General features: G+C 37.9%; 1 protein-coding gene across 1 annotated transcript in view; it reads right to left on the reverse strand.

Annotated features, from left to right (window-relative positions):
- Positions 1-1,083: 1,083 nt before the first annotated feature.
- STXBP4 (syntaxin binding protein 4) overlaps positions 1,084-16,660 on the reverse strand; it is a 131,672-nt gene continuing 116,095 nt past the window's right edge. Inside the window, exon 17 of the mRNA XM_081028013.1 lies at positions 1,084-2,425. Within this exon, the coding sequence (XP_080884139.1) occupies positions 2,311-2,425 (115 nt within the window). The 3' untranslated portion in view covers positions 1,084-2,310. The remainder of the gene's footprint in view (positions 2,426-16,660) is intronic.

The raw sequence follows: 16,660 nt of genomic DNA on the forward strand, positions 1-16,660 counted from the left end.
ACTAATTTATGAAAGTAACTTCAGTTGTTTGAGAAGCTCACTCATCTCTGGCAGACACAAGGGAAGAGCTCCCTCACGGGCTTCTCTCAAAATTTGTCTCCCTGCAGCTTCCTAATATTCAAATAGCTGTCAGGTGAAACACAAGTCTTCTCCAGCCATGCTGAAACTTTTCTCAGGGCTACTGACTACCTATCAGCTTGGATGTGACCTCACGTAATTATTCAAGACACACATTATGAATCCTACATATATTCAGGAATGTATGGGTCATCACAAGGTATAGATATATTTACAATACACATCTATAGTATACGCCATATGAAATTTAGTATAGTGGGAGCCTTAGGATCTCTGTCTACTCTTGACCTGGCCACTACCGGTAACTTGCTGTGTAAACTTTTAGGACTGGTCATCCTTACACTATATTCTAAGGAGCTCCGGGTCTGCACAGACGTCCTGGGGCTCCAGGCTGCCATCTTGCTTCAAGCAGAGCAGCAATATTTAAAAAAAATCTGTTACATATATTGGGATTCTGCGTAAGAATTCAGTTGAAGAAAAAAAAGTCTTTTTTTTCACCAAAAGAGGTTTGAAAATCACTGAATCAGATGATCCTCAAGGTTCCTTCCGGAACCTGCAAGTTCAGAATTCTGTTTTCTACTTGTATGTCAAAGGTGGGGAGGAAGATAGGGAGAGCAAGAGAAGGAAGGAGAGGCTAAGAAGAGGAGGAAGAGGTATACTGGGGCAGGGGGAGCAGGGAGAAGAGAAAAGAATAGGCCAGAGTGACAAACAGTAGCTTTTCAGTGTTACCAGGTATGGTTTGGGAACAGGTATCCTGATTAACTAATGATTCTTATTTTCTTTCTAAGCATATTGCCTAAAAATATAACAGTGGATAAGAATAAGTGCCTTCTTATTATTCAGTTGGTAGCTAATGTCCAGGACATTTAAAATGACTTCTTTCCCCCTCCATCCTCCTCCCCAGACACAGGTTTAAATCATTAAACGGAGAGACACTCTTGAGCACTCTAAGTTAATGGCTCATTCCTGCCAGAAACTGTCTAATAGCATCCTTACAATCGAATCGAATCAAATCAAATGTATAATTAGTGGGAAGGGTGATACCAGCAATAATGAGGTCAGCCTTGAACTCGCAGCAGAAGAGAGAGTCCAGGATGTCTCTCTTTTGATAGCAGAGGAGATGCTGGGTGCCCTTCTCCTCCCCAACTTCCCCGACACACTCCCTCTGGCTAGGGCAACCTAAGCAGGCCTGATGTGAGCCAGCCCATTTACCTTAGAAAACATGTCAGCTGCTGCAAGAAGCCTGTTGAAATATCACAAGACCATGCTCCTACCTGGTGAGGGTTGGAGGGTAAAGAAGGGGTAAGGGTTTATAGGAGAACAGTGGAGTTATGTGGGGGCCATGTGTGACTGACAGGTGCCTTCAGAATCTCTGTGGCCAGTGGAGAGCACAGCTGCGGAGCTCAGCTGCATCAACAGAACCAAGGTGCCCTGTGTGTTGGGCTGTGACCTCCCTCTGCTGGGACGGCACGGTGCAGAGGAAAGAAGACTGGGCATGGAATCAGAAGACTTAGGTATGAGTCTCAGCTCTGGGACGAGGTGCCTCATTTCTCTGAACCACTCTGTCCCTAACTGAAAAACAAGAAGAAAAATGACCCACTGGATGTGCTTCACAGGCGTGCTGTATGGTTTAAATAAAAACAGGGTCTCTTTAGAGACCTTTAGCATGATGTAAATTAGCTTTAGCATGATGTAAATTAGAAAGCTCCATAAAAATGTAGGCTGCATTCAGTAGCCTGTGAGATAGCTGTCTGTGATCTGGAAAAAACAAACATACCTAAACCCCACAGCTTTCTGAAATCACTTTCCTAAGACAGATAAAAAAGGTTAGTGGATTGTCAAATAAATGAAGTGTTTCACTATGTCTGCATGATTTTCCAACATGTCGTAATGACAAAAATCATGGTATCACATCTATAAAGAACTGTATATGAAATTACAAATTTCTAATTATATATGAAAATTCTATGTACATAATATGAAAATCAAATTATATATGATTTCAAAAAATATGACTAGATTATTTTTAAAGAGCTATTGTAGTGGTAACTGATTTTATAAATGTATACAGTTATATAAAAAGTTTTACAAAAATAGCCTAAATCCAGAGTCTCCATTTCACGACTTCAACAAGCAATGTGTTTTACTCCTATGGTAGACCGCTGCGTCTCTGTCATCTGTGTAGATTGAGATGCTAGGAGACCGTGATGCTCAGCTTCCTACAGGAAACAATTAACTCTTCTGGTCAGGCAGTTCTCTGGAGCACTCCTCTTCATTCTCCTCTGAGCAAGACAGGTGCAGAGCACTCATCACGGGATGGGTCCAGGACGTAGTCTGTGTTACGTGACTTGAGAAGAACAAGGAAGGCAATTACAACCTGGAAGATTGTCCTTTTCTCCCCATTCATGCAAGTCCCGATCCTAGTGACACGGTTTCTACCCTACTGCAGTCCCTTGTGATAGGAAGCAATTGAAATGGGATCCAATCCTTTGAATAAGTCTTAGACATATTTTAAGGTTCAGCAAAATCCACTTCTTTTTTTCTTCTTGGGTAAAAGGAAATGCAGGAGCATGCTTCATCTTTGATTCCTCACGTTTTCTTACCTGACTCTTATTCATTTAGTCAGCGAGTCCTGTGACCATCTTGCTGTAACATCTCTGAAACCTCTTCCTTCCTCTCCCTTTCCGATAAGTTAGCGTAAGTCACGGAAATTGCTTGTCTCTCTGCCTCTATTCTAATTCTTTTCTAATTCATGCTCTACTCCAGCCAAGAGATCTTTCTAATGACAAATCACACTGTTGCTCACTTGCTAAAAATTCAGTGCCAACCAATGCCTTCTGGATCAAATACCATACTTTGCTGTGTATAATGCACACCAACCTTTTTGGCCCAAACTTTCAGGAAAAAAAAATCTTTTGTTTTAATTTTTTAATTCAGATTTTTATTTGTTTACATTTAAGTACTTGTTTTTTTGTATTATTAAGGAATTTTAGCATTTATTTTTTAACATATTATGGTACAAGAAATTTTGTGTTGGTAACAAATTTATGATATTTATGCATAATAGAAGGCCAACAACTCTTCATCATTGCCAGTTTGTCAAAAGGTCAACAAAACCCATTATCGTATTCCAGGGTATTATTTTGCATGCGGATATCATTATTAATTTCTAGAGTTACACTTTTAACTCATAAGTATAAGTAAAAGAATTAAAAACATTTATATAGATACGGAATTACTACTACCCGTGTATAATGTGCATCCTTATTTTTCCCTCACAAATTTGGGTAAAAAGAGAGCGTTATACACGGCAAAATACGGTACATACTCTAGAGTATGAAATGGCTTGTTTTTTATCTGCTTCAACAATACTTTCTTCTCTCATACAATCTTCTTTCCTCCCATCTCATTAATCTAGTTAACTCTTACTAATTCTAAAGAACAAGTCTTCCTCTAGATTCCTCCAATCTGTGCCCACGGCCTCCCCTTATATTAAGCAACCTTATAAAAGTTTATTTTCAAGCCTTCTTACTACATATGAAACTCCTTGAGTGCAGGGCCTATGTTTCCTTATCTCTGAATTTCTGGTGTCTCACATGTTCTCGGAACAAATCACTAGACATTTCAGGGAAGAACCGAAGCAGAGGTAAGGAAGGACATACTGGAGATATGGTGAAACATCACAGGGCACACCCCAACCTGGGCAACAGTGTTTCTCCCATGTAGTATCCATCTCCCAGCCTTCAGCTGGATGAGTCTCCTAAATCTACTACAATCTGGCAAGATCCTGCGTGCTGGACACAGCTTCTGGAGTTAGGATGATTTGTTTCTTTTCCTTGGATACTCTTTCTAGCCCTGGTTTACGCCACTGCCCTCACCTATCCTGGCTCAGTCCTATCCAAACTCAACCTCAGAAGCAGTGTTGCGCTACAACATTACAATGTCATGTTTTAGAGCAAGTCCTTCTGAGCTGGCACTTACGAGGATTGAGGCTCGAATAAGATTGTGGATCTGAAAGTATCTCCCACGTTACAGGATAAGTTTCCAAAGTGTGTTCCAAGGGTTTTTAATAAATGTTATGTGAAGAAGAGAATTCTATGGTCAAATAAGTTTGAGATACACTAGGTTAAACACAGTTAAGTAGGTTTCATTACTGTAGGACTTCCCAGAGCCTAAAATATACTACTGTGTTCTATGGCTCTCCAAGAGTATGTGGTGTGTCCCAAACTCACATGCCCCTATTAGCAGACGAATGGGGCCAGTGTTTTACAGAACACAATTTGGGAATTACCACAAAATTGCACTTGCTGTATTGGCTGCTGCTGACAATAACTGAAAATGCTGGACTTAGTCCAAATGGTCAATTTCACTGTCATTACCAGATTTGATTTGTTTTCAATCCTATACTCTAAATTCTACCCATATCCCCCTATGTAAATTGTTCAGCTTCTCTGTTAAGTATTAAAAATGCATCTTTCCATGGAAGAAGATCATTGACAGTTTCACGATCGCATAAAAGAGTTGAAGTTGTTTAAGAATCAACGTGAAGGTGGTGAGGCCCAGTCAGCTTCATAGTTTCAAAAACTCAGAGTGTGGCTAAGTGGTACAAAGAATCACTCTCTTGATAGTAATCCACGTTACTGTTACCTCTAAAATGGTTTAATGGAATTTCTAATTATGGAGGCTAAACCTACTAAAGCATTTGATTCTGCACAGGTTAACTTCATTTCAAGGCCTTTATAGAGCTGGAAAGCTGCCTAAATTGAAAGTGGTTTTAAATAAATACTAATGAGTGTAACATAAGCGGGCTAGAATGCCACTGCAAGGTGAAATGAGGACACATCATCCTTTACAAAGTACATGCTTAAAACTGAAAGAAAAAAGCTTGATGAGACAGTTTTGCTAATTTTAAAATCTTGGTGTACATATATATATATATAATATATATGTATATTATATATGTATATATATATATATACTTGAATGTTTATCAGCACATTTACAACATGTTAGTCCAAAGAAGAGAATTTAAATTATTATAAATGCTCTCTCTTCTACACTGTTCCCTAACTGAGGAGGGTGGGAAGGGAGAAAAACAGGAACAACTACCTGAGGGATAAATCTAGATGCATGCTTTCCTATCTGACTTAAAAAAAAAAAATTCTCATGCTTGAAATATTGTAACTGCTCATAAATGAACATTTCGTTAGATGGATCATTTAAAATAATCAAAAGCAAAATGTCTAAGAAAAAGTGTAGTTATAGACTCCGAACAATGAATATAGGAAAGCTCCACCAGAAAGCCATCCTTGTCAGTAACCTTCATCAAGCACTTGTAACCAACAAATCAACATCTGACCTTACTCAAAATACAAAAATAATGCCATAAAATATTAACTGATTAATCTTAGGTTCACAACATGCTTTTCTGTATGTTTTAAAAACACACACCTAAATACCAAAAATGCAATTACAACAGCTCCTCATTAGAAAAACTAAAACTAAAGCAACAGAGAGATAGTGTTCTATCCTTAAAGTACATATTTCACCCCGGGTCTGCTTTAAAAGCTTCCCTTGCCAATGCTTCTAAAACTCAGGTGAAGCAGGTATAGTGCCTGGCAAAGTACATATTCAATAAACGATCATGCCTAACTTTACTGACAGTTAGGGCTTTCTGATTATTGTAAGAAAAACTTGGAATTCTTCCTGTGATGCTGGAATGGGGCATTTGTGTGTGTCATTCAATTTTATGTCCTGGTGGGCAATGTAACTAAAGAACTTTGACATAACCAGTGTGATGACGTAATCCCAGATTTACTGGCTTGGAGAACATTCTAGTATTAGAAATATTTCCTCTCTGATTTGTGTGCTTGGTAATTCAACTGAAGAAAGAGCAAATAAATCAGTCTTGTTGACTCTGTTTAATTAGTAAAGACCCCATGGTTCATGCTGCTTAGTATGAAAAATTCAGAGGTCTGGAAAATAAATGAGGCTGACGATGAAACAGGAAAACTTCCCTTTCTTAACATACAGTACCTATGGCAAATGTTCCTGCAGAGAATGCATCTGACCTGACTGGGGAGCAATCAACAGCAGTTAGGATATACTTGAAAATCTAAAACTGCTTGCCTCTGAATGATTGCCAAATCTGTTGTTGGAAAACATTAATATTTGATTTGGGAAGATGACAGTGTTGAGTTTTTTTCTTTTATAATAATAGTAAATTGAAAGACATATTTTAGAGCTTATTAAAAAAACCTAAGAGAACATGCTTTATTTTATTGGCAAAGAAATGTAAGTGAATTATTTAAATTTCATTATAATTACTCTCCTTATGTTTCTTAACTCCAAGCATGCAAAATGCTTCCTTTCAAAATGAAAATTTAGGACAGCATGTTAAGAGAAAAGTGGCTGAATGATAAAGTGCACAAGTTTTGTAAAAATTCATTCTTATAACTGTCTCAGAGAGGTCCTTCTGTTAATCTTCCATTGTAGATGGAATTATTTGTATAGCATTGTGAATTTAGCAAAACTGCAAGTATTATTTTCGTCATGTTTAAGATAAAGCTGCAGAATAATGAGCCAAAGTAATTCACTTCCAAGGTCCTTTTTTTGATGGGGGGAGGTAATCTTATGTATATAAAATTCATATGAACCACAAAATAAGAACAAATAACATATATTTACACGTTAATTCAATCTGTTTCTGGCACCCGTGACTTGGAAACACTAGAAAATTTTACAACTGCCCATAAACTGCAAGTAGTAACGACAATAAAAGATTTATACTTCAAAAACGATCCCTATTAAAAACAAGTTAGAAGAACAAAAAGTGAATCATGTCAATGAAATTATTTTAAAAGTTACCAAGCCAAAGATTACATGGGAAGCATGAACGCTGTCAGGCAATGATTAGGAGAATGACTAAAGATTGGTAACGTGAAGTACCCACTTCAAACATGTGTAAGAGAAAATTCAGGCAGTTTGTTTCCACGGATATATAAAGAGTTCCCTCTTACATAATTCTGGAAATATACCCCTAAAATCAAGCTGAATATTTTCTCAGAACACTCTGAGCATTTTATAATTAGGCATTTGGAAATCCAGTGAGGCACTGATCAAGTATTAGCAGAATCCCATTAAAACAAATTTTATTTTTATTATATACTTATGGTACTTTCTATAAAAATACATCAGATATCGTTTGAAATTTAAAAAATCCTGTTAGTCATGTGCTGCTTAACGATGGGGATACATTCTAAGAAATACATTGTGAGGTGATTTTGTCATTGTGCGAACATCACAGAGTGCAGGTACACAAATCTAGGGGTGTAGCCTACTACACACTTAGGCTATATATGGTATACCTATTGCTCCTAGGCTACAAGCCTATGCAGCATGTCAATGTACAAAACAACACAAGATTAAGTCAAACGCAAGAAAAAAATGATGCAATCAAGAGATGTAAACAGGAGATGTGTGAGGCTGCTGTCAGAGGAACACAACATACTGTTTTACAGCAAACTTTTTTTTATAAGTAGAAAAAGTCAATGCTGACATAACGATAAAAAGTATAGTAAATACACAAAACAGTAATATTTGTTTACACCTGCACCACTACCAACACGTGAGTAATATGTTGCGCTACAACATTACAATGGCTACGGCAACATTAGGTAACAGGAAATTTTTAGCTTCATTATAACCTTACGGGACCACTGTCACATATGCGGTTCATCATTGACCGAAACATCACGATGTGGTGCATGGCTGTAATTAAAAAAATCTTTGGATCTTGGATATCAAATTATATTATAAGACTACAAAGGTATAGCAAAATAGTACATAAGGATAAGAATGTAAAAAATTGCTATGAAACTAATATAAAATAATATTGAATGTCAACTGTAATTAAAAAATAAAAATTTAAAAAATTGCTACGTCACTACACTTGCAAAATTAGAATACTGAAAATTCCTGAAAAAAATATGGAAATATTATATTTTTTCAAATAATATACAAAGGCTTAGATTGCTGGTAATTTTATATAGAGCCAAAATATCCCAGATCCAAAGCTGATGCAATTAATTTTTCAAAGAAACTGTTCTATAGTTACAGATCATAGTGCTGGGTAACTGTTAAAAATTGATGCTGTTATTGGACATGATTGGATAAAAAAATACGAAAGAACGCAAAGAACATGTCCTGTCACTGGTATCTACACACTGTATCTATATAAACAATTATATAGAATTTTGTAGTTGGTATATCTGTTACCACACTGTAGTCGCCGGGAGGCAGTGGCCCAAGCAGAGACTACATTTCCCAGCTCCCACTGCATCCTCATGTGAGCATGTGACTATTCCCCACCAATGGAAGATGAGAGAATTGATGTATGTGTCTGTGGGCCAGAGGTTCTTAAGAAGCTAGGGTGCCTTCTCTAGTCTGCCTCCTCATCCACTAACTGAATGCAGAGGACGCTGGGGTGCTAGGAAATGGCAGAGCCCTAGAAGGTGCTGACGTCTCAAAATCACCACCCAAAGTCAAAAGAAGCCATCCATTAACCAGGAATCCCAATACTGGCTGGTATGTGAGCGTTAAGACACTGGAAGTTGGTGATTTGTTATAGAAGATAGTGTCACTTTAAACCACTGGTCAAGCAAGAGAGTATATCAAGATGAAATCATGACTGTTACTTTCCCAGTAAATATATGTCCAACTTTTACAAACCAAAGAAATTGTTCTTTCTAAAATATAGAAAACAGGCAATGAATACATAGTTCCATGCTATTTCAAATATATGTCAAGAATCAAAAGACTGTGAGAATGTAAGTTAATGAAACTAAATTTAATTAGAAATAAGTTTGGCAAGACCATTGCCAAAGTTTCCACATTAAATTCCTCCTTATGAATAGAAGTGCATGAAAGAGAGGAGCTGCTTTAATTTTTAAAGTTCTTACTAAAACAGTAAGAATTATAATACAAGTCATAAGGTTTTCATTTAATCTGTCAAATCAAATGAGTTCAATAAACAGCTGACTAAATGTATTTTTCTTAATTACAAACTTGAAATCTTAAAAAAACTAAAATTATTTGAAACACAAAATTTCAACCAATTTTATAGTTATTCTACTTATTTTTCTAAGTTAGAATGATGACACTGAAAATACAAAAATATAAACATGCATATTCTATTAGAGAATTGAAGATATTAAAAACCACGAAGGAACTTTGAGGGGTTCCTTATGAGACCATCTCTAAAGTCTTGAGGTGTTTTATCAGTATTATTGACTCAATAACACATAAGTGCAAAAGCCACTTGACAGGGAGTGCTAAAAGGAACACCTTCAATTACAGTAAACATATCATGAGATAAAAACCAAACATGCCATCAACTTTCATAGCTGTCCCATGAACTTCACATACTGATTATTTCCAATGGAGCCATCTTGGACTAGTGAATAAAATGGGTTTAACTGTCTTTTAGAACCTTAGTATATTTTAAAGGAAGGAAAGAGTTATTCTTACTATGTTCATTTTATATAGGAGGAAACTAATACGAAGCGAAGTGAAATAATTTACTCCAGGTCGTAAAACTAGTAAGAATTACAGCCAGAATCTGGATCCAAGTCTGACTTCTGAGAACTTAACTGTTATGGTGCACTCCTTTCAGAGGCTCTGTTGGTTTCAAAAACAATTATGTATGGAGGTTCTGGGATGGGTTAAATGACCATCTGAAAAGGAGTCTTTAGCTTTACAAGATGAAATAATTAAAGATGTGTCCACTGATTAATTCAGTGATTATAGATTATATGTCTGAAGCATTTTTAAAGCATTTACCACGAAATTCATAAAAATTTGATTCAGTATGAATAAAAAGTACTTGTGTGAGGCCTGATTCCTTGGAAGTCTTACACTATTTACATCATGAGGCAATGGATTCTTAATATGTCTAGCTTTGCCCACTAGGTTTTTATCTTTTTTTGGAAGGCAGGGAAGTGACCTACTCATCTTTAAAGCCTCACAGACTGTCAGGATGACAGAAAGTGGGGGTCAATAAACGCTTGATGCATGGGTCCTTTAGACATCCCACTGATATATGACTATTGTTATATCACTGAGTAACAAATGCTCTGAAGTGGGAGACTTTGTAATCTACAAGAGTTGCGTTATTTATAATTGAGTATCAGACCAAACAGCTGTTAAATGTGACGATGCAGTGGACTTGCCCTAAATGATTCAGAAATACGTGAACAGAAATCCAACTTTATCAGGAAAAACATTTGATTTATTTCAATAGTCTAAAAGCCACCAAACAATAAGTGCTACTAGCCCTCTTCACCAATACTCTCATACCCAAGTAACTTGAAAAGGTCTATTCACACATTTGATGGTAGGTAATGATTGAATCACTGTGATAATTCAAACAACTTTGATGAGAATTTATTTGCTAAGTAGCTCACTCAAATTCCAGGCTTTAAGATAATTATTTATATCAAATAAATACTACTGTTAGCGAAACCAACATTGTGTTAATTATTAGTGTATAAAATGCTACCAGAGACAAACATGACAGTAAGTAACGTTCACCCTGCTCCTCATTCCCTAATGGTTACTGAGGTGACCTTACCACACTGGGATTTTTAGCCTCTGAAGTGATTCCAAATGCAGCCAAAGCCGTATTTCTAGGCACCTGACACCCAACAGAAGGACAGAGATGTTCACAGTGCCTGGCTGATACTTATAAGTAACCAAGTCCAGTTATGACCCAAGAAGACCTCTAGCCCCCTCAATCTCCTGGATCGTTCATTTAGTACTATGAATGTTCGGGCATGCGGCAGCTGGAGAAGACGCTACATCAGATACATACACACCATGTTCTTTCATACCGACTTCCCACTTTACTTTTCATACAAGTCTCATGGACCTTATTTTTCTCTAGTTTTTACAGTTGAGGAAATTGAGGCTAAGATAATTCCAGTACCTTTTCCTCACACAGTAGCAGAGCTAGGGCTAATGTGCAGACCAGGCTCACTTGTACAGACTATGCAGACCTGGTTTGAAATTCCAGATTGCTCATTGTGGGGACAGAGCCAGGAGTGCAGTTTCCAGGCTCTCGGCCTCACATGGAAAGGTGCTGGCTCAGGTAGTAAATGGCCATCAACTGGGATTGGATGGTCATCAGCTGTGGCTAGTTGGCTGTCAGCTATAACCAATGAGCCATTGGCCACTAATATAACTGCTGTGGCTACGCTAGCAGAAAAATGGGGGCTAGTGAGAAGATGGTGGCTGAGCTAGCAAGCGCGGATTGCAGTTAGCACGGCGGATTGCAGCTAGCCAGTGAGGTTGGGGGGCAGAGAGAAGTAAACGGCAGGTTGCGGGTAGTGCGGTTCCTGCTTCCTGTGTCTCCAACCCAGTCTCCAGCAAGAATAGTGTTAGGACTCCTCTATCTGTGGCTACATGGGTGTTCCTTTTTGGCCTCACCGTATGCAGGAGCTGAGACCTCACATAACACCCTGCATGACATTCATGTACTAACTTGGTTACCTGTGTATCTCTGGGAAAGTTACTTAAACTCTGAGTCTCAGTCTCCTAACCCAGAAAACACTTAATACTCATCTCAACGGTGTACTAAGAGAAAACATATATAAATCCCCTAGTTCCAAACCTGACACATTCAAGTCCACCCTCCTCCCTCCATCTCCAATTCCTTGTGTTAGTTTTCTATCCATCTAATAACAAATTATCACAAATGCAGTGGGTTAAAATAACACAAATGTACTGGCTTACAGTTCTGTAGCTCAGAAGTCCAACTTGGATCTCACCAGCTAAAACGAAGGTGTTGGCAGGGCTACCTTCCTTTCCTGAGGCTCTGGAATCTATTTCCTTGCTTTTCAGCTTTTAATGGCCACGCACATTCCAGGGCTTGTGGCCTCTACCTTCAAAGCCAGCAACACAGCACATTTCTGACCTTGCTTCTATAGTCACATCTTTCTCTAACTCGTCCCCTGCCTCCCTCTTCCACTCACGTGATTACATTGGACCCACCTGCATAATTCAGGATAACCCCTTATTTTAAACTCAGCTGATTAGCAACATTAATTCCACCTGCAATCTTTAAGCCCCTTTACCACTTAACACAGTCAAAGGTTCTGGGGATTAGTATGTGGACATCCTCAGGGAGCCATTACTCTGCTTACCACACTCCCCCTTTCCCTGAGCTGCTTTTTCCACTAAAGACTAGGGACTAAGGGAAAAGGCACTGGTTTGGATTAATTCTTGCAATTTGCCTAAAACTTGGTAAAGATTATATGCTATATTATAATGAAGATTATTGAATGAAGAAAAAGAAAGTGCTAGAGATCTTATGGAACATAATTTACGGGAGAAGCAACTGTTATGGACTGAATTGTGCCCCCACCCCCTTCAATTCATATGTTAAAGCCATAACCCCTAATGTGGTGATATTTGAAGGTGTAGTCTTGGGGAGGTAATTAGGGTTACGTGAGGCCATAGAGGTGAGGTCCAAGGGGCTGGTGTCCTTTTAAGAAGAAAAAGTGACACCAGAGATCTCTCTCTCTCTCCATGAACACACAGAGAAGAGGCCAGTGAGAAGGTAGCTAGCTAGCTATACACCACAGGAAGAGATGCCTTACCAATCCTGACGGCATCTTGATCTTGGACTTCTGGCCTCCAGAACTATAAGAAAATAAGCTTCTTGCTTAAGCCGCCGGTCTGTGGTATTTTGTTATGGTAGCCCTAGCAGACTAATACAGCAACCAAATCTGTAAGGGAAAGTGTTACACCAAAAACTTAGCAATTGTTGATAAATTTAAATAAAGGATCGCGGAGGCAGAGGATTCTACATCTGGCTAAATAAAAGTAACGTGTTTCCCAGAAAATAAGACTTAGCCGGACCATCAGCTCTAATGTATTATTTGGAGCAAACATTAATATAAGACCTGGTATTATATTATATTATATTATATTATATTATATTATATTATACCTGGTATTATATTATCTTATGTTATACCCGGTCTTATATTAAAATAAGACCGGGTCTTATATTAATTTTTGCTCCAAAAGATGCATTAGAGCTGGTGGCCTGGCTAGGTCTTATTTTCAGAGAAACACGGTATGACCTCAGAAAGGGGATGAACTTCTCCAGTACTTTACAGTCCCAACGAAATGCTAAAAAACAGGCTTCACGCCTCAGTTGCACCTGTCACTGGTTAAGTTGGGGGAAAAGAGTTGCTGATGGCTGTCTAGATCTGGATGTTTTATTCATTTCACTGGGCTTTGCCATTCTGAATAACCTCAGCCAGCTGGCGGGCCTTGTGTTTAAATGACAGTTGCTCACACAGTGCTTCATATTGCGACACCCCTTCCTAGATATTTATAGAAAACCCAGAGCAAGCTGTCTCAGGCTCCTGAGCAATGCAACCTCTCTGCTCCTGTCACAGGGCTTCTGACTGGCCGGAAAGCGGCGTTAAGTCTAGGTTCTGGATGCTGGTTTCTATTTGCAGCTGTACAAATGTTGTCATTTAAAACTCCCTCATTGGCAAATCGGCATAGTATAAAATAAGGAAGGGGGTGGAAACCAACATCTGTCCATCACTCACCACCATGTGCCAGGTATTTTGCCAGGGGCTTTACACCGCTTATTTAATTCTTCAAACAATCATGAAAGATACAAACCACTATTCTTGCTTTTGGATGAGAAAAGGAAGTACATGCAAAAGATAGTGAGGAGCCTACACGTATTCTCCTTATCTAGTAAGGGGCACAGACATCACCCTGACACCTCGTCAAGTAAGTCAGACCTTAGTAGTCTGTCAGTGGGTATTTCTTAACTCCTCAAATATCAAAGCAGCCAAATTAATGAGGTCTTCTGTAGGAGGGCTCCTGAAAGTACAGTGTCCACTAAAGTGGAGTTAAAAGAATCTGACAGAGTTAGGAAAAGTCAAAAACAGTAGCTTTTAATTTCTGATTCAGAAACTGTCCCTTCCTCTCCACCCTCCAAATTTTTAAGTATATTAGAATTATCAAAGAGAGGTTCAATGTGCTAAACAAAGTTAGGGGATAAGAAAACATAACCTCCAATTTTTCTCTTTTGTGTTTTAAAAGCAAATGATTATACTTGAAAAATCACCAAAGTATAATTTAACATTTGAAGCCAGTATCTGATGTTGAGAATTTTGTATTGTTTATACACATGTCTAGATGATACGTAGAAATAATAGATGCTGTGAACAGCCTTATGGCCCTACGGAGAAAGGTCCACGTTGTAGTGAGGAGATGAAGCCTCTTGCTGACAGCCAGGTGTGTGAGCTTGGAACAAATATTCCAACGCCACTAAGCCGCTCTTCAATTCCCAGCCCTGGCTAACCTGACTGCAACTTCATGAGACACTTAGAGAGAGAACCAGAATGATCTAGCAAAACCACACCTGGATTCTCAACCCTCTGAAACTAGGTAAAAAAATAAATATTTATTGTTTTCAGCTGCAAAATTTGGGGACAATGTATTATGCAGCAATAGAGAATTAATACAATTACGATCATTGACCATAGTTAATCTGAATCTTTCAATAAAAAGTAAAAGAGCACAATGAAAGCAATGTAGCAGCTACGTCTAATTTGTAATATTTAAATTCACTTTCCCTATCAAACGTAACTCACATGATCATTTTGTTAAATTACGTAACATACATCTAAAGTACATGAACTTTTAAAGTGGAATCATACTGAAGACTATTATAAATCTGGAATAGTATACAACTTGAAAAGGGAAGGTAAGAAGTTGGGTAGAAAAATGATTAATCAGACAATTTCATTATAGCACCATAAAGATAATTGACATTTTGTCATTCAATTTAAGAATGCTGCAACTCTCTCTCTAAGGAGAAAATAAGAAAGTTTTCCCTTGAATGCATATGTACACACACACACACACACACACACACACACACATTGACAGACATGTTTTTAATTCTACGAAACACTAGCAATGCCAATACTTTTAATAAATTGTTTATATCAGGTGAAATGCTTTCTTCTCCTGCGTCAGAACTTAAGTAGATGACTACAAAATATGAATAGCTGTGCAATGGACATGTGGATAGATAGGAATACTCAATGAGGACTATATTCGTCTGGGCATTCTTAGGGCAGCATTGACAGTTACTGCTTCGCCTGAGGCTTGGCTTCTATCAGATGTAACAATTCAATTTCTGGGAAGACAGTGACAGATGTCAATCTCAAGGAAAAGATTACATGTATAGAGCCCATCATGTCCTCTGGGGTTCTGGAAGGGTGATTTCAGTCATTGTTCTTTTTAAGTAAAGGTGAGAGAGGCAATGACCTGAGTTCATTACTTATTATTTCTTGCCTCCAAAGTACATTTACCTGGTAAATGAACCACTCCTACCTCAAAAGCTAACACAGCCTATCCAGAGTCAAATATTGGTTGGGTAGTGGAGGATAAAGATTTAAAAAACAAAACAAAAAGCTGAAAAACAAAACAATGTTCCAAGACGTATAGTGGATGTTTGCTTATCTGGCAACACCACCTATCTGAATGCAGCTGAGAGCCATGAAGCAACCCACCTCAAAATGTTAGAGTGAGGGGGCTGTGAGGAGTGCTCACCTTTGCTGAAAGTGTTTTGGATCCGGTGCTATGATAGGCTCTTTTCATACATACGCTCATTCATTCTTGACAGAAACCCTCTGAAGCGCTAATAATCTTTCCATTCTATAAATGTGGAAATTAGAGCTCAGAGAGGTTAAGGACACATGTCCAAGGTCATTCAGCTATTTTCTGGAGACACCAGCATTTGAACCCAAATTTCTCCAAATCCAAGGCCCATGTACTTCTTTCCCCGATACCATATGGCCTTCCTGATACTGTGTTTCCCCGAAAATAAGACCTAGCTGGACAATCAGCTCTAAGGCGTCTTTTGGAACAAAAATTAATATAATACCTGGTCTTATATTAAATTGTATAAGACCCATTATTATATATCATATATATTATATATTATATTAATTATATTATATTATATATTATTTATATTATATTATATTAATTATATATTATATTATATATATTTCTATTATATTATATTATATTATATTTATATTATGACCCGGTCTGGGGGAATAGGGTCCTGGAATACTGCTAGATTTTCTGGAAGGACTGAAAAGGAAGGACTGGTATACTGTTAGATTTTCTTATCTTTACTCTTTGACCTTTCTAATTTCCGGGAGATAACTACTTATTCTTAGAACTAAGTTTCTATTCTGCTATTTTAAAATGGGTAAAGTATAGAGCTCTATTTAAATTAAGAGCTGTTTAAAATATTTTCGTCACATGTGACTACTATATTAAAATAAGGAGGTGAAGATGGTGAAGGGTGTGTGTGTGTGTGTGTGTGTGTGTGTGTGTGTGTGTGTGTGTGTGCACATGTGCGCACGTGCGTGTGTCGGGGCTGGCTTTGGAGCCAGACCACCCCGGGTCTATAGCTCTATAATTTTACTACTACGAGTGCGTGGCTTTGAAAAGTTTAGCTTTTTTCATG

This window comes from Rhinolophus hipposideros (genome assembly GCF_964194185.1).
Source record: "Rhinolophus hipposideros genome assembly, chromosome: 20".
Lineage (NCBI taxonomy): Eukaryota > Metazoa > Chordata > Mammalia > Chiroptera > Rhinolophidae > Rhinolophus > Rhinolophus hipposideros.